The 26,080-nt window shown below is 41.6% G+C and overlaps 2 protein-coding genes across 2 annotated transcripts in view; one reads left to right on the plus strand and one right to left on the minus strand.

Annotated features, from left to right (window-relative positions):
* Positions 1–2,582: 2,582 nt before the first annotated feature.
* On the plus strand, positions 2,583–8,931 carry LOC122782662. The gene is made up of 2 exons (XM_044047099.1): positions 2,583–4,221; positions 8,177–8,931. The coding sequence occupies exons 1-2, from the start codon at positions 2,882–2,884 to the stop codon at positions 8,187–8,189; spliced, it is 1,353 nt and encodes a 450-aa protein (XP_043903034.1). The 5' UTR covers positions 2,583–2,881; the 3' UTR covers positions 8,190–8,931.
* Positions 8,932–11,430: 2,499 nt separating this feature from the next.
* The window catches only part of LOC122775671 (vasoactive intestinal polypeptide receptor 2-like), a 30,354-nt gene continuing 15,704 nt past the window's right edge, over positions 11,431–26,080 (minus strand). The window contains exons 4-13 of the mRNA XM_044035790.1: positions 25,490–25,581; positions 24,661–24,758; positions 21,608–21,740; positions 19,630–19,780; positions 19,124–19,184; positions 18,119–18,188; positions 14,751–14,842; positions 14,404–14,533; positions 13,751–13,792; positions 11,431–12,567 (exon numbers count right to left, since the gene is read on the minus strand). Of these exons, the coding sequence (XP_043891725.1) occupies positions 12,394–12,567; positions 13,751–13,792; positions 14,404–14,533; positions 14,751–14,842; positions 18,119–18,188; positions 19,124–19,184; positions 19,630–19,780; positions 21,608–21,740; positions 24,661–24,758; positions 25,490–25,581 (1,043 nt within the window). The 3' untranslated portion in view covers positions 11,431–12,393. The remainder of the gene's footprint in view (positions 12,568–13,750; positions 13,793–14,403; positions 14,534–14,750; positions 14,843–18,118; positions 18,189–19,123; positions 19,185–19,629; positions 19,781–21,607; positions 21,741–24,660; positions 24,759–25,489; positions 25,582–26,080) is intronic.

Raw genomic sequence — 26,080 nt, forward strand, 5'->3', positions numbered from 1 at the left:
TTTTTCTTTTATATTTTTGCTTTTATCTCATATCTTCCAAGTCTATCTCATTGTTATTGTTTAAATCTGCAGTCTCACCTGTAGATGTCACCATTTCTTACATTACACTCTGTACTCTTTGTTTTAAACTCCTTGTCACTCAGCCACTCACTCTCCCACACCAAACCCCATAGAGCGGGGTCTCAAACTCAAATGACCTGTGGGCCACTGACGGTCTCACCTGGTCAGTGGCGGGCCAGTCAAGTAAAAAAGTGGGAAAAGCAACAGTTGCGGTGGATGTTATAAGCTCATATCATCAATATGCCGTATTAATTCCTTTTTTTTTTTATGTACTCTATTGCCTCGTGTGAGCTTTTCTGTCTTTTACTTCTTCTATCTTTCATTCATTATTCTGTATAGCACTATTCTGTTGGTCCACTGTGTTTGTTTTACAAGTGCTTTACAAATAAAGTTGGATTGGATTGGATAATTTCAAAATATAAGTGGTTGTTTTAATATGCAACAATAGAAAATACATATTTATGATGCAAAATTAATCTATTCATTAAAAAATAAAAACATATAGAAATGACTCGTTACAACTTGACAAATTGTTTGGAGGGCCACATTAAATCGATTTCATGTGGCCACTTTGAGACCCCTGCCATAGAGAAAATCACTGATTTTAACATCACACACACAAGAGTTGTTGCTGCCTCAATCACTAATGGGGTATTTCCACCAGCTCTTCTCGCCTCGCCTCGGCACAACACGGTTTTAGGTTGCAAAAAAAGTACCTACTGAACGTGGGCGGAGTCATCACTGAATCGTGGATTTAAAAGCAGCCGTGAAACTTGTAGTTTTAAAAAGTTCACTTGTGATGAATTTATGGAAAACAAAAGGCCGACAGACACGGAGTCAGAGCCTGCAGCTGCAATTATAGGAAATGTGATCCATCACTGGAGGTTTGAAGAAGAAGAGCGCGCACAGTTTTAATGGAACACAGTCTTCAGACTCCAGAGACTTCCACAACACTCAGATACTTACACAGCAGCATAGATTCATACATGCTCACATGTTCCTCAGCAGCTCATTAGATTATTTTGTTGACGCTGCAGAAGAACAGATTTTAAAGCCAGATTATGACAGAATAGAGCCGAGTTTATGAGGTTCCACTTAGTTTACGACAGTTTAAGTGGAAAGTGATAAAACCATTCATTCTTTTAAATCGTGGAGAGAAAGTGGTTGAATCTCTTGTAAGTACTGTACTTTCAGAAAATAATCTGCTGAATTCTCCAGAACTTGAGTTGAGACAATTAAAAGAAACGCCTCAAAGTTTCTGGGTTTTATCCTCTTTTTTAAAACATTTTGTCGTCTCTCTCTGGATCCTCTGTTCTTTCTCTTACATCTCTAAGCCGAGCGCTTGCTCATCGCATCAGCCCCGACTTTTCTTCCGACCAATTAGCGGCCTCTTCCTCAGGGGGCCGCCGTGTCAGCTCGGATCACGGCAGCTCGACAGCTCGGGGCGGGTGAATGAACGCAACGTGCACATCGCTGACCCCTGGAGGCCCCGCAGCTCTGAGGGCGGAGCCAACATTCAGAGAGTTAGGAGGAAGAGGAATCATGGAGCTGCTGCTCTCTAATGTAAGAACAGCTTTTATCTTCTGTTCGTGTTGTAATGGCATATTGCATGCACACAGACACACAGTTTCTTTATGTCACACAAGGTTCAGTGGTTAGTTGTTTCTTGGGTCACACGAGGTGTAGAGGGCAATTATAAGTTTCCCATTTCATCTCAAGGTCCCTGTCCTCCCAAGAAACTCCCTGTTCTCTACTGATATCTGCTAGTTTCTCACAACAGTTTATTGGCATCATATCAGACAACTACTCTATCCAATGAACCTTCTGTTCTTCTGTATCACGTACACATACTGCTGAAGACATGTTTATATATATACGCCTTGTTTCTCTCTGCTCAGTGTTGTTCACTTTGCAGACTCTTCGACTCTGTAAACTGTGCTCCTCTGGTTGCAACTCAGATTAAATCAACTTGCTTGTATTCATCCGACTCAGTTCTCGTGCTTCATCTCACTCACAAAAGTTCCCACAACAATTTGGTGTCAGAAGTGGGATCGTCTGAGAGTCCGTCGGGATCAAAAGGACGTCGGCAGCGCGCACCTGGAATCCAGGAGATCTTCCTCTACCTCCAACCAAGTATTCAGAGAGAGGGGACCGGCGATCCAATTGATTGACTGACTGGCTCCACGACGATCCAAGATAAAGATAACGTCCGTTTGAGACGGTGAGATGTTGACTTTCCAAATTCCAAATTTACCAATGATTCATGAATAATGACAATGATTCTGTAATCAATAGAGAAAAGTTTTTTTATGTATTTTCTGAGTCTGTGGATACTTGCATTACTGCTGGTCATCATTTTCCATCGTTTACTTCCTTTTTGTTTTGGAACATTGACACGGAACTGTCATGTTGTAGGTTTTGATTGAAGGGGTTTATTTCCTTGAAATTGAAACTGAGTTTGTAGGTATAGGTTTTCATAACCTGATACTGAGTTTGTAGGTATAGGTTTTTATAACCTGATACTGAGTTTGTAGGTATAGGTTTTTATAACCTGATACTGAGTTTGTAGGTACAGATTTTTATAATCTGATACTGAGTTGTAGGTACAGATCTTTATGGTCTGATACTGAAGTAGGTGAGAACTTTCCACTCTCACTGAGGTAGGTGAGAACGTTCCATTCTCACTGAAGTTAGGTGTGGGTTATAGGCGTCAAAGACCTACACCTAGGATTATTTACTAGAAGTCAGGGACTTACCGGTAGACAGGGTCTATACGAGGTAAATAATCAAAAGAGTCAGGGACTCTTGGTAAAAAGGAAACATGGGTACCCAAGGAAGTAAACGAGCGAAAAATGATCCAGACAGTCCAATTATTCTGGCCATGAAACAAAAATATGGGGATCAAAGTGTTGAATGTTTAAATTACTGGGTAACAAATCATGGATTCCCAGAAGGGGGATCGTTGAGCAAAACTCAACTGAAAAAATTACGTGAAAGTCTTGAGAAAGAAAGACAGACAATTATGAGCAAAAAGAGAGTGAAAAGTGAGAAAATGAGAGAGATTGAAAAGAATGAAGGATGTCTGAAAAAGTGGGAAGATGAATGTGAAACGAGAGAAAGGAGACAAGTGTGCAAAATGATAACATGTATGAAAGTTGATAAGAAAGACAAAGGAAGTGATTTTGAACCTAAGAGTAAAAAGAATTCTCTCTATCCTAAACTGACAGGGTGCGGTCAGAGCTCTCTGGTTGATGACGCTTCCTGGTCCCTCCCTCGAAGACGACCCCCTCCAGATGCAATGGCTCCGCCTTCGGTTCCTCCTCCATACAACGCCTCATCTGCCACGTCATCACCGATGTCATCCACATCCTCTTTCATGAACACTCCCTCACCAGGCTCCAGTGTCCTCACCTCCTCCTCCCTCTCCCCTCCAATTGCAGCACGCACCAGACAACAATCAGATTCAGCTCTTACGATGCCAATGGTGCAAGTTATGGGTCCGGATGGAAATCCAGGTTTTGTCTACCTCCCATGGACAACTCAGGACCTGATTGATGCAGCATCACACCTCCCAAAGCCTGCACAAGGTGGCGCTGCCATGGCACGAGCCTATGTTCAGTTCATCAAAGATTTCACACCAACCTCAGGCGAAATCCAGAGAGTCATGATGAAATACATGAAACCATCTGATTTCTCCAAGGTGAAAGACATTTTCCCAAGAGATGGTGACTTCAGACCACAAACGGTGAATTGGGACACTAATGACAATGCTGATCTAGCAGACCGACAGTATCAGGACTTTGTCACACAATTAGGACTGAAATTGGTTGAGGTTTCCCCTGCTCACTGTGACCTTGTTAAAGTGAATGCCTGCTGTCAGAAGGAAGAGGCATGCAGAGGGGACGCAGGCCATGGCAAGGAGAGAGATCAGGTCCAAGAATGGGACCACCACCAGGTTACGATGTGTGATTCCTGTGTGGCACTAAAGGACATTGGGCAAAGGATTGCACACAATTCCGAGGCCGAGGCAGAGGAAGAGGTGCTCCACCTAGAGGCAGAAATGACCGTTGGCAACAATCATCTGACTGATCTGAGAGACGAGGGAGGGGAGGACCAGATGCGTGCGTCACCCAGACAGCCTACCCTGAACCTTCAGAAAAGGGGAGTGAGAATGACACACACACACACACCACTCACACGCTTACACCGCAGCAACAACACCAACTACTCACAGATACTATTGAAGTTTTACAGAGAAAAACTGAGTTTAAACCTATAGGAACATACACCATGTATGATGACTCAATGGTGCAGAAACTGCCCACTATGATTTTGAATGTTGCAGGAAAAGATGTTACATTTATGGTTGACTCGGGTGCAACACGCACAGTGTTAAAATACTCTGAAATACCTGAGGCCAAACTCAGTGGCAATTTCATGTATTCCATTGGTGCATGTGGAACAACAGTGAAAGAGAACTATACATCTCCAATTACGTGTTCTCATCCTGAACCATTTACTAAAGTAAAGCACTCATTTTTGCTTTCCCAAGTCTGTCCATTCAACTTGTTAGGACGAGACTTGATGATGGCTTTTGGCATCGACCTGATTTCGACACCAGAAGGAGTTAAAGCTGTGAGACGAACAACTCCACCCAATCCTGAAGCCTATATAATGGCTAAGTATCAACCTGATTTAATCTCCTCGCTGCTCTACATATACCAATGGAAAGTTGAGAGTGTTTTGGCTCCATCTCTAACTGAACGTGCACATGCACTGGTTAGCCCAACTGCAGCTTTCATGCAGCCTGAGGCACTCCATTGCACGTCACACGTGACAACTGACCTTGACAGAGACTATGAATCTAAATGGTGGACTGACATCAAAGATACTCTACTGACTGACTCTCTCTACTGGACAGACCTGCGATGTGCACTTTCTGTCAGCTTAACAGCTGAACAACAATGATTTTTTCTGATTAACAATTCACATCCACATATTTCGCTTTCCAAAGGACAAACTGATCAATGGAGAGATTTAGGTCCATGGACAAAATCATGCATTGAGCTCAAAGATTGGCAATCTACACCTGACCCACATGTGTCGTACTCGCCAAAGGGGGGTGTTTTCAAAACTGCATGCAAATTAACTGTGGCTACTCTGAAATCTGTCTACTTGCTAGACCACAATCTTGATAAAACCGAACACATACACCAAATGCTCTCCGCAGAACAGATCCATCCAGCCCTTGCACAAGTCCCACCCAAATTGTGGGCACAAGGCAAATATGATGTAGGTCTCATAAAAAATTGTGAACCTGTAATAGTCACTCCTAAGTCTGACTACAGACCAAAACGAGTTCAGTACCCTCTGCGTCCGGAAGTCGTCGACGGCATTAAACCTGTTTTTAAATCCTTATTGGAAGCTGGTGTTATTATCCCATGCAATGACTCACCTGTCTGCACTCCTATTTTTCCAGTTCAAAAAGCTAGAGAACCACCATCTCTACCCGAGTGGCGATTTGTTCAAGACTTAAAAGCAGTTAATGCAGCTATTCATGCCAGAACACCAAGTGTTCCTAACCCCTACACTTTGCTTTAACAAGTTCCATCCTCTGCTAAGTGGTTTTCAGTTGTTGATCTATCAAATGCATTTTTCAGTGTTCCTGTTCACAAGGATTCTCAGTACTGGTTTGCATTTCAGTTCAACGGGAAAGGTTATACTTTCACCCGTTTATGTCAGGGTTTCACTGAATCACCAACAATTTACAATCAGGCTTTATGCGAATCATTGTCGCCTCTAGCGCTCTCTGATGGCACTGCCTTACTACAATATGTAGACGATCTTCTGATCTGCGCTCCAACTGAAAAACAATGCATAACTGACACTATCAAACTGCTCAGACATCTGGCAGAAGAAGGACACAAAGCCAGCTTAAACAAGCTACAATTTGTCAGACAAGCTGTGACCTTCCTGGGTCACATAATTTCTGGTGAAGGCAAAACTATGTCTCCAAAACATATTGAAGCTATCCAAAAGATTCCAAAACCAATTACCCAAAAACAAATGCTATCTTTCCTGGGGATGTGTTCCTACTGTCGCGCTTTTGTCCCTAATTTTTCTGAGGTTGAAAGACCCCTCAGGACCTTGTGTCACCAATCAGGCATGACCTCTCGCTCACAACTTGAGTGGACACCGGAAGCAGACACTGCATTCCTGAACTTGAAACTTCAACTTCAGTCTCCTCCCACACTTGGACTTCCTGACCCAACCAAACCATTCACTCAGACTGTGGATGAACGTTCGGGTTGCATGACTTCTGTCCTCCTACAACCTCATGGTGATAGGCTCCGTCCTGTGGCATATTTCTCGGGTAAACTCGATCCTGTTGCAGCAGGCATGCCAAAATGTCTCAGAGCTGTAGCAGCTGCTGAAAAAGCCCTTTTGGCCTCAAGAGATATAGTTGGCTACGCTCCTTTGACTCTTCTTGTGCCACATGCGGTCTCTTTGATCCTTTCTGAGCAGAAAACATCACACCTTTCGGCTGCTAGACACCTTAGGTATCACACGTGTCTTCTTGACATGCCTAATGTCACTCTTAAGAGGTGTACTGTTCTTAACCCTGCTACTCTGCTCCCTCTTCCACAGGATGGTGAGCCTCATGATTGCATGGCTGAACTTTCAGCATCTTGTTCTCCAAGACCTGATCTGACAGAAACGCCCTTGACAAATCCTGACCTTGTCCTCTATGTAGATGGCTCTGCTTCAAGAGACCCAGTTACAGGTCTCTGCCGTGTTGGTTTTGCTGTTTGTTCTGACTATGACGTGATGATGTCATCATCTCTCCACCTCAGCTCAAGCTGCAGAACTTGTGGCCTTAACGACTGCCTGCCAATAAGCTAAGGGTAGATCTGTAAATATCTACACTGATTCCAGATATGCTTTTGGTGTTGTTCATGACTTTGGTGCACTTTGGAAACATAGAGGTTTTCTGAAATCTGATGGCAAGCCTGTTTTGCATCACACACTCATTGCAGATCTCTTAGATGCCATCCTTCTTCCTTCTGCCATTTCTGTGTGTAAATGTGCTGCTCACACTAATGCCTCTGACCCAATTTCTACAGGTAACGCTCGAGCGGATGCAGCTGCAAAGGCAGCTTCTCTTCTCCCTTTGTCTACCTCTTCTGTATCACATACTTTGGTTTCAGTTTCTTCTGACGTGCCATCTTCCCTCAGTGCTGTTCAATCTTTTGCATCTCCAAAAGATAAGCAACTTTGGAGAAACGCAGGTGCTTCATGTCATGATGGCATCTGGATAGGCCCCGACAACAACCCGTGTTTGCCTTCCCATTTCTTCCCTCACTATGCTAAATTGACGCATGGGTCTGACCATGCATCAAAAGGAGGGATGCAGCAAATGATTAACACATTTTGGTTCACAAAAGGGTTTTCTGCCTATGCTCAAAAACACTGCCAAGCCTGTGTTATCTGTGCTACTCACAATGTAGGCAGGGCAATCCACCCTTCCCAACAAGCTGCTCATCCTCAACCAACTCGACCTTTTGAGCATGTCATGATGGATTTTGTAGAACTAACTCCATCAGAAGGAAAGTCTCATTGTTTAGTGATGGTAGACATGTGGAGCAAATGGGTTGAAGTGTTCCCACCCTCAAAACAATCTGCCTCAGTAGTAGCTAAAGCCCTTCTTACTGAAATCATTCCCAGATGGGGAACTCCAGCTAAAATCTCCAGTGATAATGGCAGCCATTTTGTTAATTCAGCTATCACTGAACTGAGCCTATACTTAGGTATTAACCTGAGAACACACTGTGCCTACCACCCAGCTAGTGGAGGTGCAGTAGAGAGGGAGAATGGAACACTAAAGAACAAGCTGGCCAAGTGTTGTGAAGACACAGGTCTTCCATGGACAAAAGCACTTCCTCTAGTGCTTATGTATATGAGAATGCGAAAACGAAACAGAACTAACTTAAGCCCCTTTGAGATTCTTTTTGCAACTCCTCCTTCTGTAGGTGTGGAAGCTCCCCGATCTCCACCCCCATCAACAGCTCTTTGTGATCACAACACACTAACCTACTGTACCAATCTATCCAAACAGCTCTCTGATGTAAAGAAACAGGTGATCGCAGCCCTCCCTGTTCCAGCCAGTGGTCCCCTGCACCAGCTCGAACCAGGTGACTTTGTGGTCATAAAAGACTTCAGGAGGAAGTCGTGGAGGAACAGGAGGTGGCAAGGTCCGTTCCAGATCCTGCTGACAACCCACACTGCTGTGAAGGTCGCTGAGCGGGCTACCTGGATCCACGCCAGCCACTGCAGAAAGGTTCCAGCACCCCCTGCTGGTTCTCCTGGAAAACTACAAACTCCAGAGGCTGCTAAGTAAGACTTTGCGTTCGTAACAGGCACGCAGGCGACCAAGGGTCCGAAGAAAGAAGACAACAAGTGGCGTGCAGACGTAGTTTCTGTGTCACCTTCGTGGGCGCAAGAAGACCTACACCACACCACACCCTACACGTGTTACACCATTTCACTGTCTTTATTTTTCACCCCTAGAATGCTACAACCGCTATGACACATATATACACAAAAACTGATCCTTACTCAGGATGCTTTCATCCACAAAAACAGCTTGCAACTTTTACCTTAAGGTTTTCCATTGAATTGTATTCTGTGTGACGACTGATCGTAAACCAGTTGGAATGCTCAGTCTGAAGTTTTGAATACTGTTCTTTTCTCCTATTTGATGGTCATCTGGGATTTGTTGTGTTGTATTTTGTGTGCATATTTTGTTGCTTCTATTGTTGGTTGTGTTTTATTGGTTGTTTTTCTCTTCCTCGTTTATCCTTAAGGATAAAAAGGGGGGAAATGTAATGGCATATTGCATGCACACAGACACACAGTTTCTTTATGTCACACAAGGTTCAGTGGTTAGTTGTTTCTTGGGTCACACGAGGTGTAGAGGGCAATTATAAGTTTCCCATTTCATCTCAAGGTCCCTGTCCTCCCAAGAAACTCCCTGTTCTCTACTGATATCTGCTAGTTTCTCACAACAGTTTATTGGCATCATATCAGACAACTACTCTATCCAATGAACCTTCTGTTCTTCTGTATCACGTACACATACTGCTGAAGACATGTTTATATACGCCTTGTTTCTCTCTGCTCAGTGTTGTTCACTTTGCAGACTCTTCGACTCTGTAAACTGTGCTCCTCTGGTTGCAACTCAGATTAAATCAACTTGCTTGTATTCATCCGACTCAGTTCTCGTGCTTCATCTCACTCACAAAAGTTCCCACAACAGTGTCTAAAATGGCTTGATGACAAACTGGAGCCAAAATTAGCATAATAACTTCCTGTTGCCACTAATGTTTTACGGCAATTGTGAAAATAATTGTCATGGCAAATGATTTACACAGGAAGTAGAAAAAAAGTGGCTCTTATTTTGCCAAGGTGCACAAAACCGCTACAAAAACACCACTTAAAGAAAAGATAACATAAAAACATGTCTTTTATTTTCTAGGAATAACAACAGTAAGCTCATTTTTATTTCTAAAAGTGTTACGGCAAAAATTCTAAACAGGAAGTAGTAAAAAGACAGTCAGTGGCTCTTATTTTGCTATATGCACAAAACCGCTACAAAAACAAAAGATTACTTAAAAACATGTATCTTATTTATCTTATATAACAAGTAAAAGTGTTTTTTAGTATCATGGCAAAGGGTTTACACAGGAAGTAGTAAAAAAAAGTCAGTGGCTCTTATTTTGAAGGCCAGTGTGAAAGTTATGTGCACAAAACTGCTGGTTACACGACTAAAACAAAAGATAACATAAAAACATGTGTTTTATTTTGTTATAAAAAACTACTTAAAATATATAACTTCTATAAATTCAAATGTTTTTAGAGAAGTCCCCTGGAGGCCCCAAGCTCATCTGAAACATGGAGTCCTATAAGGTTTAATACATGGCCCCTTTATTAAACTCCATCGACATGCATACAAAAAGCTCACCTGTGAAAATGAACAAAAACAGAAACAAAGTTCGCTATTAAGCAGACGATACTCCGATATATGCCTCAAATACCTCACTGAGGTGGATTTTTTTCACTCGTTTAAGGCACAGTGTTGGACAGAGTAGAATAAATAAAACATTTGTCTCGTGGCAACATTTAAATACAACACGTAACATAACAAGTATAAGTATAGCATGTTTTTCTTTTTCATGGCATCACTCCACAAAGTTTCCTGTTGGATTCTACGAGACGTTTACACATTTACGTAAACACTGACATTATCATGCAACTGCTGCACAAGAATAAAAACAACATTAGAACATTAAAATATATTGTTTTTTATGATTAATACTGAAAATATTGAGAATTGTCACATATTTAGGGTCCAAGTACTCACACAGTGGTGCGAGGACCTATTGGATTTCCCAGAATCACATTTTTGACAAACTAAAGTTTGGTGAAAACAAATGAATATTTGCACACACATCAGAACTTTTATGGGTAACACGTAAAGGTGGTGCAAAATAGCTCAGTAGCGTCCCCAGACGTGATATCCGGAAACAAAGCCGAAACTTGGAGGAAACATGTCACTGCCCAAGACGAACGAAAAAGTCTATTGGGACCTTGACCTCAACTCAGCAGACAGTCGGCCATTTTGAATTTTTTGCATCCATCTTGGCGTTTTTTTTTCACGTTTCAAGTTTGTATATTATTAATGTTTTATTTATTTTGTCTTTGAATGTCAGCTGAGATTGGGCCCACACACACACACACAATCCTCCTGTGGACATACATATACATACACTGCTGTAATATATCTATTTTCCACATGGTACTTGTTATGTTTTCTATCTCTTATGCCATTTTAGGAGGGAAAAGTCAACACCATGTCTTTGCCACAGTCGTAGCAATACATCCATGTCCGTAACTCACATGGCTGAAAAAAAAAAAAATCACAACACCTCATTGGCCCAAGAGGCTCAGGTGACCTTCACTGAACATACAACTTCAAAATAAAAGCACAGAATAATAATACATGAGAACACACATTTCTATAAAAATATATTAATAAATTAAGTTAAATATTTAAAATGAGAAAATAATATATACGCATTTATTAAGAGTATTTGTTATTATTTATTCATTGTTCATTTATCAATACTCCGTGATGAGGCTTAATCTAATGACAGCGATGTCAGTGGATCATTTCATCAGTACAGGCCGAGGTAACGCTGCTCTGCCCCACGCACTGCACGCAGCGAGTGGCCGCTGAGGCGGGGCTGATCACCTCCGATACCGTCGCTGCCAAACTATAAATACGTTGTATCTTAATACACAAACCACATTTTTGAATTCTAAATGACTAATTTCACGCCTCAAATGATCTTAAAACTGCGTTCGCGGACATCATGTGCGCATACAATACTTTCTCATGCGCACGAGATACTTTTTATCTCGTGTGCACCAGAAACACGAGGAGTATCTCGTGTGCACCAGAAACGTTTAGTTTTTTTGTTTTTTTCCGATGTCCCTTAAGGGGCTCCGTATGAATGAGCTCGACTGAGCACGTTAATCGCACCAACATACAAAAATGCAACAAGTTGTACTGAACACATCAAAGATGAAAAGTTATCAAAAGGTCACACAGATTCAGAGGGCCGTGGCCACGGCAACCATCGGAATTGAACATTCGGCACAAAACGAAGTCAGCCATTTTGAATTTGGTGTCCAGCAATTTGCACGTTTTGTAAAACACAATCGTCCGAGCACGTTAATCGTACCAACATTAAAAAAAACAAGTTGAGAGTCAAGTTGTACTACACAAAGATGAAAATTTAGAAGCCTCAGAAGCCTTTTTTTTAAAAAAGGTCTCACAGATTCAGAAGGGCGTGGCCTTGGCAGCCATCAGAATTTTTCATTCACCACAAAACAGGAAGTAACCCTGTAACTTTGTAGTACATTGACCGATCTGCTCAATACTTCACAAGTGACACAAGACTCGAACAGAAAACATCAACACATGAAAACTAAGTCAAGGGCATAGCGCCACCTGCTGACAGCACGGTGGCTGTGTGGGCCTACACAATGCTGCCAGCATTTAAATTTTTTGGGGCTGATGTTAAACACGTAACACAACGTATATACTGCATGCCAATAATATAATCTCAATTATGAATTTTGTGTTATTTACAAGATCTTAAACCTGCATTTTTGTCTCTTCAGGGGATAGATCGTAACCCGATGGTAACAAAGGGACCATGTCATGGTTTGTTACTGAATTTCCTGAAGACTGTGTTTGTCGTCGCGTTCTTACAGCATCGTCGTCTCTGACTGCAGGATGGACTGCGTTCGGGAGTTACAATGAAATGGCACCATGTGTTCCGAGCCATTCCGCGACACAAAAGTGTTGTTGTGTTGGCGATTTCTGCTCAGGCGGCAGTTCAGACACATGCTACGCCACTTCCTCTTCAGCTCGCACCGAACCTGCAAGAAACAAACATGTAATAATTACTTTTCTGTTGAAACAGAGAATCCTCCTGAAGGAGAATTGAAAGTTGTTCAATCTTCACGCAACCTTTGGGTCCTTTAAGACGTTTTCATCTTTTTATATATATATATAATTTTTGTCTGTATCGAATATTTGTCTACAGTATAATACACTGTGAAGGAAAATAGTTACACTCCTCACCTTAGGTACATAAATGTACCATTTGAAACCCATTATAACCTACTTTATTTCCCCCCCATGAGAATGTCATATTATTATGCTAATGCAAAAAGAAATTCAGCAATATACTGACCTTTTGGCATGGAAATATTATTCCTGATCATCCAATAAGTGGCAGTGTTTAAATATAAATGACCAATGGAAGCCTATACTGACACTATTAAAACTGAATTATGTTTGTTTGTCTTATTAATTAGGAGTGATGATGGTTTCAAAAACAAACAAACCTACTGTTTAATAATGGTTTAAACAGTTTTGCCCTTAAGGTCCTGAGAGGGTAGTTCATTGTGTGACACTACACAAGAAAATAATAATAATATAAAAAAGTCAATGTTGTTGTGACAGGGTTGTGTTATATCATATCATATCATGATCATGTAGCATATAAAAAATACAACATATTTCGTTTTTTTGTTCAAAATTGTGTACTTTTTTTGTGAAAATGTGACAAGATGAGGTTTGATGTTGAGACTCAAAGTCTTAAGAATATAGATTTTTAATATAGTGATTAATAGCAGACACAATATGATTGGTACAAAACACAAATTCAAGTAAAATATAACTATAACTAATTTGTCATATTATATAATTAGCCATTATCTTCCAGGATAATTTTACACACTGTACCTTTAAAGCAATGTTCTGCTGCTTTGTCCCAGATATTTTTGGTGAATGTGATCCTAAATATTTGTAATGAAAATTATACTCATGATTAAACTGGGACATGCACACTGACTGCCAAAATAATTTACTGCTTAATGTTTTAATGACATTAAGATGAAGCTGTGTATTTTTAAAACAATACATCGTGTTATCAGTGGAATGCAGAGGGATATTTAAAAAAAACGACAACGCAGCGTTATTATTTTTCGTCTCTGTAAAGTCACACGATAACAAGGAAACGATGAGTCATGGAAGTGCGACATGAAAAAGTCTTACCTCACTATTCAGGAAACAGTAAAGAATGGCCACAACCAAACCCTGAAAATATAAACAACACTAATGAATATTAAAGCTGTAGTGGGTAACTTTTAAACCAATATCTGTCACATTCAACGGAAACATAACTTGATTTTCTTGTTCTTTCTTGAAAAGTTTTGGCATCATTTCAAGAAAATGTCTTCATAAAACAGGAAAAGCCACCAAAACGACTCTTAATGCTGTAGTACATATGTCAGGCAGAGGAAATTTGCACGGGGGTTGTGAACTCACCATGATGTGATGAAAGTGATAAAAACACGTTTTCATTGCAGAGAAATTTGACCCCACAATTTCATGCTGATTTAACACATTCGCGTTGGTGAAAAAACCCTTTAAAAGTGAATAATAGTTACACTCTTCACCTTAAGGACATAAATGTACCAACTGAAACCCGTGATAAACGACTCTATTTCCACCTCCATTAGAACGTAAAATCATGTCTTCCATATTATTATGCTTATGTTGATCTCAAATTTGCATTTTTTTACTATTAATGATTTGGTTTTCGACCAGTGGAATGAGTTATTATGTGTGATTAACGTGATTAACACTGGAGCTTTAAACACATCAAACACAAGCCTCTGCAACGCCATTTACGATCAAGAAAATACCTGGAAAGATCCGAGGGCCAGGTCAAAGAAAATTTTATAGTCCTCTGCGATGGATTCACTGAAACAAACGAAAACCACGTAGTGGATCCCAAAGAGAGGAATCAGCAGTAGAGTGGATTTGGCCAATCTCCTGAGAAAAGAAGCAAATGTTAGACACAGCATTTTACGACAAACAAAAGTGTTTTTTCGGTAGCCAAATAATGCTTTTTTTTTACACTGTAAAAATTGATGTTCAAGAATGTAAAAAAACTAACTGGAGCTTTAATGTAAGTCATGTTTCATTAACTTTCTTTTTCTTTCCTTCTTCCTCCAGCAGGGAGAGATGATGTCGCTCATGTGACCTGTACCTGTACTGTGATTGGTCGTTGCCACCGACATCAGGACACCTGAGCTTCTGAACCAGGATCCGGATGATGCTGATGAAGAGGATGAAGTTCACCTGTGGGACGAGAGGAGACAACAACAACCACTCCTGAGCATTAAAAAGATATTTGAGATTCATTTTGGAGGCACTGACATGTTGTTATGTGCACCCCCTGCTGGACACGTGTGTTAAAAATAACAAGAAAATATGGAGAAAAGAAAGATTTTAGCCACTGAACAAAAGATAGTCATTATGTAACATTATGTAAGAAACCAGCCATTTGTACCCTGTAAAAAAATATGGAAGTTCATTTTACTTTTCTAATATTAATTGTAAGTATTTTATTTACGATGATTTGAAACTTTGTGGTAAATGACAATGGGAAAATCTACTTATAATTCCACAGTCACTAGTTTGTGTGTTTGTGTGTGTGACGTCACCAGTCTCACGCAGCCGTTGCTATCACGTTGTGTTAGAACTGTATGATACTAAATCTCTTTCTGACAAAGGGAGACATGTTACAAATCAGTAACAGTCATGTGACGGACGAGCAGTTTTTAAAGGACCCTTGTCGCGCTGGTAAAATGAGCTTCTGTCTCCAGAGAAACCGAGCCGTCTTTCATGTCATGAGTTAAATATGCCGTGTGTGATTCATAATAATTCTATTTACATGCCTGCTTATCCCAGAAAACACCTTCATCTTCCTTTTAAGACCAACGTCCTCCCGCTGAGACCTTTAAAGGTCGTCATTCAGCGGGAGAACCAGGATGCTCTCAGTGGGGAATCCCAGGAAGACAAGACCACGCGACGCCGAGCGTCCACTTGTGATGTTTCTGTTAGTGATGCTAAAACAGATACACGCTGATCCATGAATAATCTAAGGGTTTTAATTTATATTATCTTAAAGTGACAGCTCAGGTGTTATGTAAGCAACGGCCACTTAGAATGATCTTTGAATGGAATTTTACAATAGGAAACTGAAGTCTGATCTTTCTATCAGACTAAAATTCAATCCTCTTTCTCTAACCCCAAAAAACTTTTCTCTATCTTCTCTAACCTCCTTGATCCCCCCACCCCCCCTCCTCCTTCCTCCCTTCTACCAATTCACTTTGTCAACTACTTCACAAAAAAGGTAGATGACATTCGCTCTTCTTTCTCAACCCCACCTCCTGATCTCACCACTCTACCAACCACACATTCAGCTCCTTCTCTATCCTCTTTCTCCCCTCTATCTCAGGATCAAGTTCTTTCCCTAATAACCTCTGCCCGCCCCACCTCCTGCCCCCTTGACCCTATCCCCTCTCACCTTCTTCAGTCAATTGCTTCTGATCTTCTCCCTTTCCTCACCCACCTCATTAACACATCTCTATCATCTGGCTGCTTTCCGGACTCTCTTAAAGAGGCCAGAGTGACCCCCCTCCTTAAAAAACCCACCCTTGACCCGTCTGAAGTAAATAACTACAGACCTGTCTCTCTTCTTCCTTTTCTCTCCAAAACTCTGGAGCGCGCTATCTTTAATCAACTCTCCTCCTACCTTCACCGGAACAACCTTCTTGATCCTCTTCAGTCTGGTTTTAAAGCAGGTCACTCGACCGAAACTGCACTTCTTGCTGTCACTGAGCAACTCCACACTGCCAGGGCTGCCTCTCTCTCCTCTGTGCTCATCCTCTTGGACCTTTCTGCAGCGTTTGACACAGTTAACCACCAGATCCTGACTTCCTCCCTTCAAGAACTAGGTGTCTCAGGCTCTGCACTTACCCTACTCTCGTCCTATCTTCAAAACCGAACATACAGAGTAACCTGGAGAGGATCCGTGTCGGAACCCTGTCCTCTAGCTACTGGGGTCCCTCAGGGTTCTGTCTTGGGCCCTCTCCTCTTCTCTCTATACACCAACTCTCTTGGTTCGGTTATTCGCTCTCATGGTTTTTCCTATCACAGCTACGCCGATGACACCCAACTCATTCTCTCTTTTCCCAGCTCCGACACACAGGTAGCAGAACGGATCACCGCTTGTCTGACTGACATCTCTCAGTGGATGTCTGACCATCACCTGAAACTCAATCTTGACAAGACTGAATTTCTTTTTCTCCCAGGAAAGGGCTCTCCCACCACAGATCTAACCATCACCCTCGACAACTCTGTGGTAACTCCTTCTCACACCGCAAGGAACCTGGGTGTGACACTTGACGACCATCTCTCCCTCACTGCCAACATTGCTGCAACAGCTAGATCTTGCAGATACATGTTGCACAACATCCGAAGGATTCGGCCTCTTCTAACCCAGAAGGCGGCACAGGTTCTGGTCCAGGCTCTTGTCATCTCACGCTTGGATTACTGCAACTCCCTCCTGGCTGGTCTTCCTGCATGCGCCATACGACCTCTGCAACTCATCCAGAATGCAGCAGCTCGACTGGTCTTCAACTTACCAAAATTCTCCCACACTACACCCCTCCTCCGCTCCCTTCACTGGCTTCCGGTAGCTGCTCGCATCCGCTTCAAGACTCTAGTGCTTGCGTTCCATGCTACAAACGGATCCGGTCCAGCCTACATCCAGGACATGCTCAAAACCTACACCCCAGCCCGCCCACTCCGCTCTGCATCGACAAACCGGCTCGCTGCCCCCTCACTGAGAGGATCGCAGAGGCACTCGCAGAACTCGAGACTGTTCACTGTCCTCGCTCCCAAATGGTGGAACGACCTCCCCATCGACATCCGGACAGCTGAAAGCCTCCACATCTTCCGACGCCGACTAATAACACATTTCTTCCGACTCTACCTCGACTAAGACGAAAAAAAAAAAAACAAAAAAAAACTTGTACATCGCACTTATGACTAGCACTTAATTGTTTGTTCTACTTGAAGCTCTTACTTACTTCTAGCTCTTATTTGTACCCAAATGTTTAAATGCACTTTTGTAAGTCGCTTTGGATAAAAGCGTCTGCTAAATGACATGTAATGTAATGTAATGTAATGAAGTTAGTAAACCACTCACTCTCCCACACCAAAGTCCAGAGCTGCTGGTCCTCTGCTGCCTCGTGTGGTCACTTTGTGTCATTGAGATTAATCCAAACGGAGGTTTTCCAACACAGATTTTGCTAAATAACACATACTGTATGAACTTAGTAATGGAGGCAGCAGTGGATCAACAACTCCTATGTCCCTGCAAGCTAAAATCACTGATTTTCTCTATGGGCTTTGGTCCACAGAGAAAATCAGTTTCCATAAATCATAAAGTGATGAATAAATTCTCAGTGAAAGAACCTAGAGTCAACATTTCCATTCACAGGAGTTGCTAAAATATGTTTTTTATTTATTAAAAACATGTGCAGACAGAACAGAACCTTAGCCTACCATGATGGAGAATCCAATCGGTCCATTGATCACCCAGTTTGGTATCGGGTTGTCATTTCTCTCCCAGCATCTGAGGTCACCATGAAAATAGAATAAAAAACATTTATTTAGTGAGTTTATAGAACAAACCCACTGTCCCACACCAATCCCCATAGAGAAAATCAGTGACTTTAGCTCGTGGGGACACAGGAACTGCTGGTCCTCTGCTGCCTCGTGTGGTCACTTTGTGTCACTGAGGTTAAACAGATTTAAAACACTGAAGTGACAAAATCAGACATGAGAACTTAGTGATGGAGGCAGCAGTGCATCAACAACTCCTGTGTGTGTGATGTTTAAATCACTGATTTTCTCTATGAGGTTTGGTGTGGGAGAGTGAGTGGTCAGAAAAGTCTCTCCTGATGAGACGAAGTGACAAACATGTTCTTTAGATGTCATAGACTTCAGCTGACTGCGGCTTTAATGTGTGATGTCAATGGAAACCACACGTTTAATGTGTTTTTCCTCACAATTCAGCGATTACTTTTTACTTAATATACGCCCACACAGCAGCAGCAGCAGAAGCAGTAGAAGCATCAGCATTACATTACATTACATTACATGTCATTTAGCAGACGCTTTTATCCAAAACGACTTACAATGGAATTGAGTACAACCTGCCAGGGGTGGAGTTGAACTTGCTTTTGCACACAGGGTACCGGTCTTAACCACTGAGCTACCCACACCCTTCAGCATCAGCAGCAGCAGTGGAATGATGCTTTAAATTGCTCTTGTGGGATATTTGTCTCATATCTGCTTACAGATTATGTTTCACTTGTGGATTTAATGAAATAACACAAGTGAACTCCCCAGAGATCAATAACCCCGCCCCCCATCCCACCCCCCCCATCCCACGCTGACTCACACAAAATAATAATAATAATAATAATTCAAATGTCAGGACTTAATCCACAACTTAATGTGTTTATGACGTTGTGTTTTGATTGGCGACTGTCGGCTGTCACTCACCCAGTGTCCTCCAGATAAACTCTCGTCATCACCCACGCAAACACGAACACTGTCGGGATTCCTGCGAAAAACGTACAAATATGATCTACGACACAATTCATAATTCATAATCTGGTGAAAACGCAATGTTGGCATAGTTCCCGGGCCCGTGTGTTGCTCAAGGGCTCTACAGCACCCCCTAAGGTGAAAACAGAGGCAAAACTGAGTTCCACCAAATTTCCCGAAACTTGGTGGGAAGATGTTTTAGACCAAGACGAACAAAAGACTCAACCGTAACCATGGCCTCAACTCAACAGGAAATCGGCCATTTTATCCAATAATAGTAATAACAAAACTTCTGTTGCTAAAAGTGAACTTTGACCCTGGATTACTCAAAAAGTAAACCGTGAAAGTCGTTCACACTACGTGTGCATGAAGTACAAGAAGTAATAAGTACAATAGAGAAAAATTTAATTGAAATAATTATGAAGTCTTAGATTATGTTGTTGTTGTCGTGGTATATTTACCCCAGCCGATGAACATGTAGACGATGAAGTGTCTGTTCTCAGAGAAGATGACGACGAGCAGAGTGTGAAGATACAAACCCTCCACCAGCAGCCAGAAGAAGTTCGCCATGACGAAGTACTGAAGGAAGACCAGGCTGACCTTACAGTCCAACTACAGAGGGACAGACGGACACAGTGAAGACCAGGCTGAACTTACAGTCCAACTACAGAGGGACAGATGGACAGACAGTGAAGACCAGGCTGAACTTACAGTCCAACTACACAGAGGGACAGATGAGACTGAACCAGTCCAACCACAGAGGGACAGATGGACAGACAAGACCAGGCTGACCTTACAGTCCAACTACAGAGGGACCAGACAGTGAAGACCAAGCTGACACAGTCCAACTGGAGGGACAAGCGGACAGACAGACGGTGAAGACCAGGCTGACCTTACAGTCCAACTACACAGAGGGACAGACCAGGCTGACCTTGCAGTCCAACACAGAGGGACAGACAGACAGTGAAGACCAGGCTGACCTTACAGTCCAACTACAGAGGGACAGACGGACAGACAGTGAAGACCAGGCTGACCACAGTCCAGACTTGAGTCCAGCTACAGAGGGACAGGCGGACAGGCTGACCAGTCCACTACAGAGGACAGAGACAGTGAAGACCAGGCTGACCTTACAGTCCAACTACAGAGGGACAGTGAGACAGACAGTGAAGACCAGGCTGACCTTCCAACTACAGAGGGACAGATGGACAGACAGTGAAGACCAAGCTGACCTTACAGTCCAGGGACAGAGGGACAGACCAGGAGAGAGACAGACAGTGAAGACCAGGCTGACCTTAGTCCAGCTACAGAGGGACAGGCGGACAGAGGAAGACCAGGCTGACCTTACAGTCCAACTACAGAGGACAGGCGGACAGACATGAAGACCAGGCTGAACTTACAGTCCAACTACAGAGGGATAAGCTGACCTTACAGTCAGAGGACAGACGGACAGACAGGTGAAGACCAGTCTTACTATATAGTCCAACTACAGAGACAGACAGTGAAGACCAGGCTGACCTTACAGTCCACCTACAGAAGGACAGACGGACCGACAGACAGTGAAGACCAGGCTGACCTTATAGTCAAACTACAGAGGGATGTTACAGAGACCTTACAGTCCAACTACAGAGGGACAGACGGACAGACAGACAGTGAAGATCAGGCTGACATTACAGTCCAACTACAGAGGGATAGACGGACAGAGAGACACAGAGAAAATTGTGTTTTTTATGTAATAAATGTTGGTGAAAATTGACAAAAATTGGGACACAAATCAGAGCTGGTGACATTTTTTTATAAATAAGGTCAATATGCAAAAGTGGTGGAAAATGGGTCAGTAGCACCCCCCAGAGGTGAAACTTGGTAGGACAAACCAAATTTTTTACGAAACTTGGTGGAAACATGTCACACACCAAGACAAACAAAAGTCTATTGGGACCTCAACTCAACAGGAAGCCGGTCATTTTGAATTTGGTGTCCATGGTGGTGATTTTCACGTTTCCTAAATGAACTTGTAAACTCGAACACATTAATCATACCAACATTATAAAAGTGTTAATTTGTACTAGACACATCAACGATGAAAAGTTACCAAAAGGTCTTTTAGATTCAAAAGGGCGTGGCCACGGCAACCAATTCTGGCTAGATTCGACCATTCACCACAAAAATCAGGAAGTGCTCTGTATCTGCTCGATACTTCGGTCACTGTGCTGGAAACACAAGAGACCGACCCTGAACACGTCTACGAACATGAACTTCACTAAACAGGAAGTCAGCCACTTTAAATTCAGCCGCCGTTTTGCCACGAAATAGGAAGTGCCCTGGAACTTGTGGCGTACATTACCTGAACTGAACCATCTGCTGCTCAGGTTTCAATTTCCCTCCTCTGCGACATTTAGCGTTAGTGTTACGGGAATTGTCGTGTCTCTGTGACGACCTCACCAGTGACGGCTGCTTGGAGCACTGCGACGTTCGGCTGAAGAGGATGTCGTCTTTCACCAGCACAGCCACGGCTCTCAGGACGAACGAGAAGAAGAGGTTGAGGTGGATGTAGTTCCTGGTGCAGTGGAGCTTCCTGTGTATGGGTTACACAACCAATCAATCAATCAATCAATCAATCAATCAATCAATCAATCAATCAGGAAACTGAATTTTGCGGGGACACAGGAGCTGCTGGTCTTTTGCTGCCTTGTGTGGTCACGTTGTGTCACTGATTTAAATCTGAACAAAGCCAAACTTTATAGAGACATTTGAACTCAGTGATGGAGGCAGCAGTGCGTGTGTGCGTGTGTGTGGGACAGTGCGTGCATGTGTGTGTGTGTGGTCAGTAGTGAGTGTGATGTGTGTGTGTGTGTGTGTGTGTGTGTGTGTGTGTGTGTGTGTGTGTGAGAGTGGTTTACAAACGTTCAGTTTCCTGTCAGAACAGCGAGAACATAATCTTCAGATATTGTAAACTCAAGGTGACGTAGATTTTGTGGTGTTGGTGTGTCTCTGATGGAAACCACTTTCCTGAGCTACTTCAGGACCAGGTTTATTGGCAGGTGTACTTGCGGTCCAAGTACTCTACGGCCGATTTTCACTTTGAGAAAGTCAAAGTGAAATTGGAAAACAAGCCGTTTCCCTGGTTACCGTTTAGAGGAAGGGAAATGAAAAAGAAAAGAAAACAACAATCATTGAAAACAGAAAAAGACAAAAACTATTTATTATGAGAATTTTCTTCTAACCTAAAAAAAAGAATGTTAGAGCAAATAAAAATAAGAAAATAAAGAGAAGAGAGCAATTATGTACAAAGGAGAAATATATATTACATATTAAATTGTATAATACCATGTCACTGTTCTTATATTACAATAATCCTTCACTTTCTTTACATCACTTTTTAAAGTGTTGTTCCTTATGTGCTCATTAAAGCGTAGATATAAAAAGCCTTCAGTTATAAAAACTAAAGCTTCACTTTATACATAAGAGGATTTACTAAAATCAAACGACTCACATGTGTTAAATTAATCAAGCCCCAAGGAGACTTTGTTTTCTCTCCACTCAAATTTCTCTTCACAGATTTTCCTTCATTTCATTTTCTTGCATATTTACGCTGTTAAATACCAAGATTTCACTGCTGTAGTCAAACCTCAAAATAATCCCAACACAAATCTAATCATAATAATAATAATCAAAATGAATCTAATTCACCTGTAAACTGACACACACACACACACACACACATATATTCGTATACAGTATTCTTAGTGAGGACACTATTTGACATAACACACTCCCAAACCCCCTTACTTTAGCCTACCCTACCTTCCCTTAACCATCACAACCAGATGTTAACTTTAACCCTTAATTAATCTAATCCCTGATTCTAATCCTAAAACCAGCTCTTAACCCTGGAAAAAAACCTTTACACTTGTGGAGACCAGACAAAATGTCCCCACAAAGATACACACACACACACACACACACACACACACACACACACAGTTGTGGGTGTCATGTCCCCACAAAGATACACATACATGAACAAAGACACACACACACAGGTTTGTGCAGCTGTTTTTCTGAGGACCTGAAATCTTTGGGGACTACTGGTCCTGACAGAATGTCATATAGGTCGTATGCAGGAATTACAACCTATGTTTACATTTTCAAAACCAGCCCTAGCGGTTGTATACATAACAGCAACCACTTCCGCCTTAGACGCGGTATCTAGTAGCTTCGCTGATGTCGGTACGCTCAGTGGCGAGAGCACTGCGCCGGAGCGCGGTCGACAATGGTTCGATTCCTAACTATAACACCTTTTTAATATTTTTTTAATTTTTACTACCTAACCCTGTCTTTTTTGCCGTAACCCTACCCTCAGTAACATCTGTGCATATTCGAGTTGGAAAATACTAGTAAAAACATACCTATACGTCGCATTCAGGGGTTTGAAAAAAACGACCCACAGTCACATTTTCAGAAAACGTCCTATTTGTACGTTTCAGTTGGAGGACAGGTTGGGTCCTGACAAGGTCAGTGTTTGTCATGGTCCTGAAGAGGCGACACACACACACACACACACGCCTTTAACTGGAGCCAACGTTTGATGATTTAAATTAAAATTAAAGCGACAGTTTTCCCTCAGACTTTGAAGACGCGTCGCTCATTAAAATGAATCCGAATGAAAAAATGAGTGGAAAACGTTGAACCAGCAAAGATTTCGACATGAGAGGCACGTCACTGTCCCTGGAGGGCAAAAGTGTAACAACAGCTTTAGAACAACACACATCAAGACTGAAGTCAGAAAATATAACTGAAAAAAAAACACGGAAGCCCTGAAAGTTCATTTACTTTATTCTCAACTTTTTTTTGGAAAAAGTGATATAATATATTTTTACTTTTATTATATTGTGTTTTTAATGATGATTTTCCAAGTTTTTTGTCTTTTTTCTCTTTTTTGGGGAAAAAATAAATAAAAACAAATAGTTTTATGCCGATTTTCTTTTTCAAAAGTGAAAGTGTAAGTCGCTTTGGATAAAAGCGTCTGCTAAATGACATGTAATGTAATGTAATATATACATATATGTATTGTGTTTTTATGATGATTTCAAATTTTTTTTGTCTTTCTCTCTTTTTTGGGAAAGAAAATAAATAAAAATAAATATTTTAAAAAAATATATAATAAGTACAAATTAGATATATTGTATTTCATTATAATTTCCTGTTTTCTTTTGAAGAAAAAACAGGAAAAAGGTTATAAAATAGATTAAAAATCTTTTTTCTCTTTCAGAATTTAGATTTTGTGGAAAAAGGGGAACATGTATTTTATATTATTAATTGTTTTGATGTGCCAGGTTTGTACTAAACAAACAAATATAACAATAAGACAATAAACACAGTTAAAAGCAGCCAGAAATAAAGCAAATCGACTTAAATGATGTATTATTATTATTATAATAAATGCGTTGTGATTTGTTGAGTTTGGCTTCATCAGTGTGACGGCGTGTTATTACCGGAACAGACACAGGATGGCGCTGCCTGTGACGAGGGCAATCAAAGACAGACTGTGGCCCAGAGTGTAGAGAGTTTTCACCACCACGTAGAATAGCAGCTGCAGCCACAGAGACAACAAGTGACATCATCATTGTGAAAGGGTTACAATCATGTTACTGTTATTATGTTATGTTGTTAGTTTATTTCAGTCCCAGGTTTTCACAAATAAATGCAGATACATACGAATTAATGCGAGGAGCCTATTGTAATCCTTCAGATCATTATTATTATTAATAATAAACTTGGCATGGAGGTCAGGTGTGGTGAAAAGGCAATATTGGCATTGTTCCTGGACCTGAGTTCCACCTAATTTCCAAAAAAAACATTGGGTGAGAAGATGTTATCGACCAAGACGAACAAAAGAGTCAACCGTAACCACGGCCTCAACTCAACAGGATTCCATTTTGGAATTTTGGCGATTTGCACCGACGCAAATGAGCGAACTTATCCGAGTGTGTTTGTCACACCAACATAAAAAAACCTCAGCAAAGTTGGTTTTGCAGATTGAAAGCGATTATGGTGCTATGATAACAAGTGTTATTATGTTGTATTTTCCGAATTACACTGTAAAACCTCTAAAACCTCAAATTATGGCTGAACACAAAAAAGCAGCTCAGTGGAAACTGCTGCGGTTTCTGAGATGAGTTTGAAAAACCATGAGATCACACACACACAGTGCTTTCGGGCACATTAACCTTTAAAAGAAGCAGCTTTTTCACCACTAGCTGGTGTTAATTACCCGCTGGCCTGGAGGCCTGACAGGCTGCTGACACAGTCACCGCTCCGTACCTTTTCCTGGCTCGGGTCAGACTCGCACACGCTGCTGATGTTCGGGAAAACCTCGGACCATCCTGTCGACGTGCAGTTCCTGCTGATGTTACCTGTGAGGGAGAGGAGGAGGACTCAGAGTCAGAGTCTGTTATCTGATAAAATCTATATCAGTCTACATATCTTAATATTATGTAACCCTGCTTTTCTGGGTCTTCTTTTGAATCTTCTCTGAAGAAGAAAAGGCGGAAGCGACTGTCAGAAATTGAAACTGAACTATTGCAGTTGGAACTTGCCTACTGGACTTCCTCCAGCCCTTCCACCTTACAAAATATTCTTAAACTTAAACTTAAATATGAATACAACACTATCCTATCCAGTCAGGTATGCGATCAATTGTTTAAGATCAGGCAGAAACATTTCGAGTTGGGGGATAAGCTAAAGATAATTATAAGATAATATAGATATTTATAAGATAAATTACTGGCCCAACAGTTAAGAGGCTTGCAAGCTAGTAGAGCCATTCACAAGATTAAATCAAAGACTGGAGAACTAGCTATTGATCCTAAAAGTATAAACGATCGTTTTAGGGAATATTTTGAGGAGTTATAC

Source organism: Solea senegalensis, linkage group LG1 (genome assembly GCF_019176455.1).
Source record: "Solea senegalensis isolate Sse05_10M linkage group LG1, IFAPA_SoseM_1, whole genome shotgun sequence".
In the NCBI taxonomy this organism is placed as follows: Eukaryota; Metazoa; Chordata; class Actinopteri; order Pleuronectiformes; family Soleidae; genus Solea; species Solea senegalensis.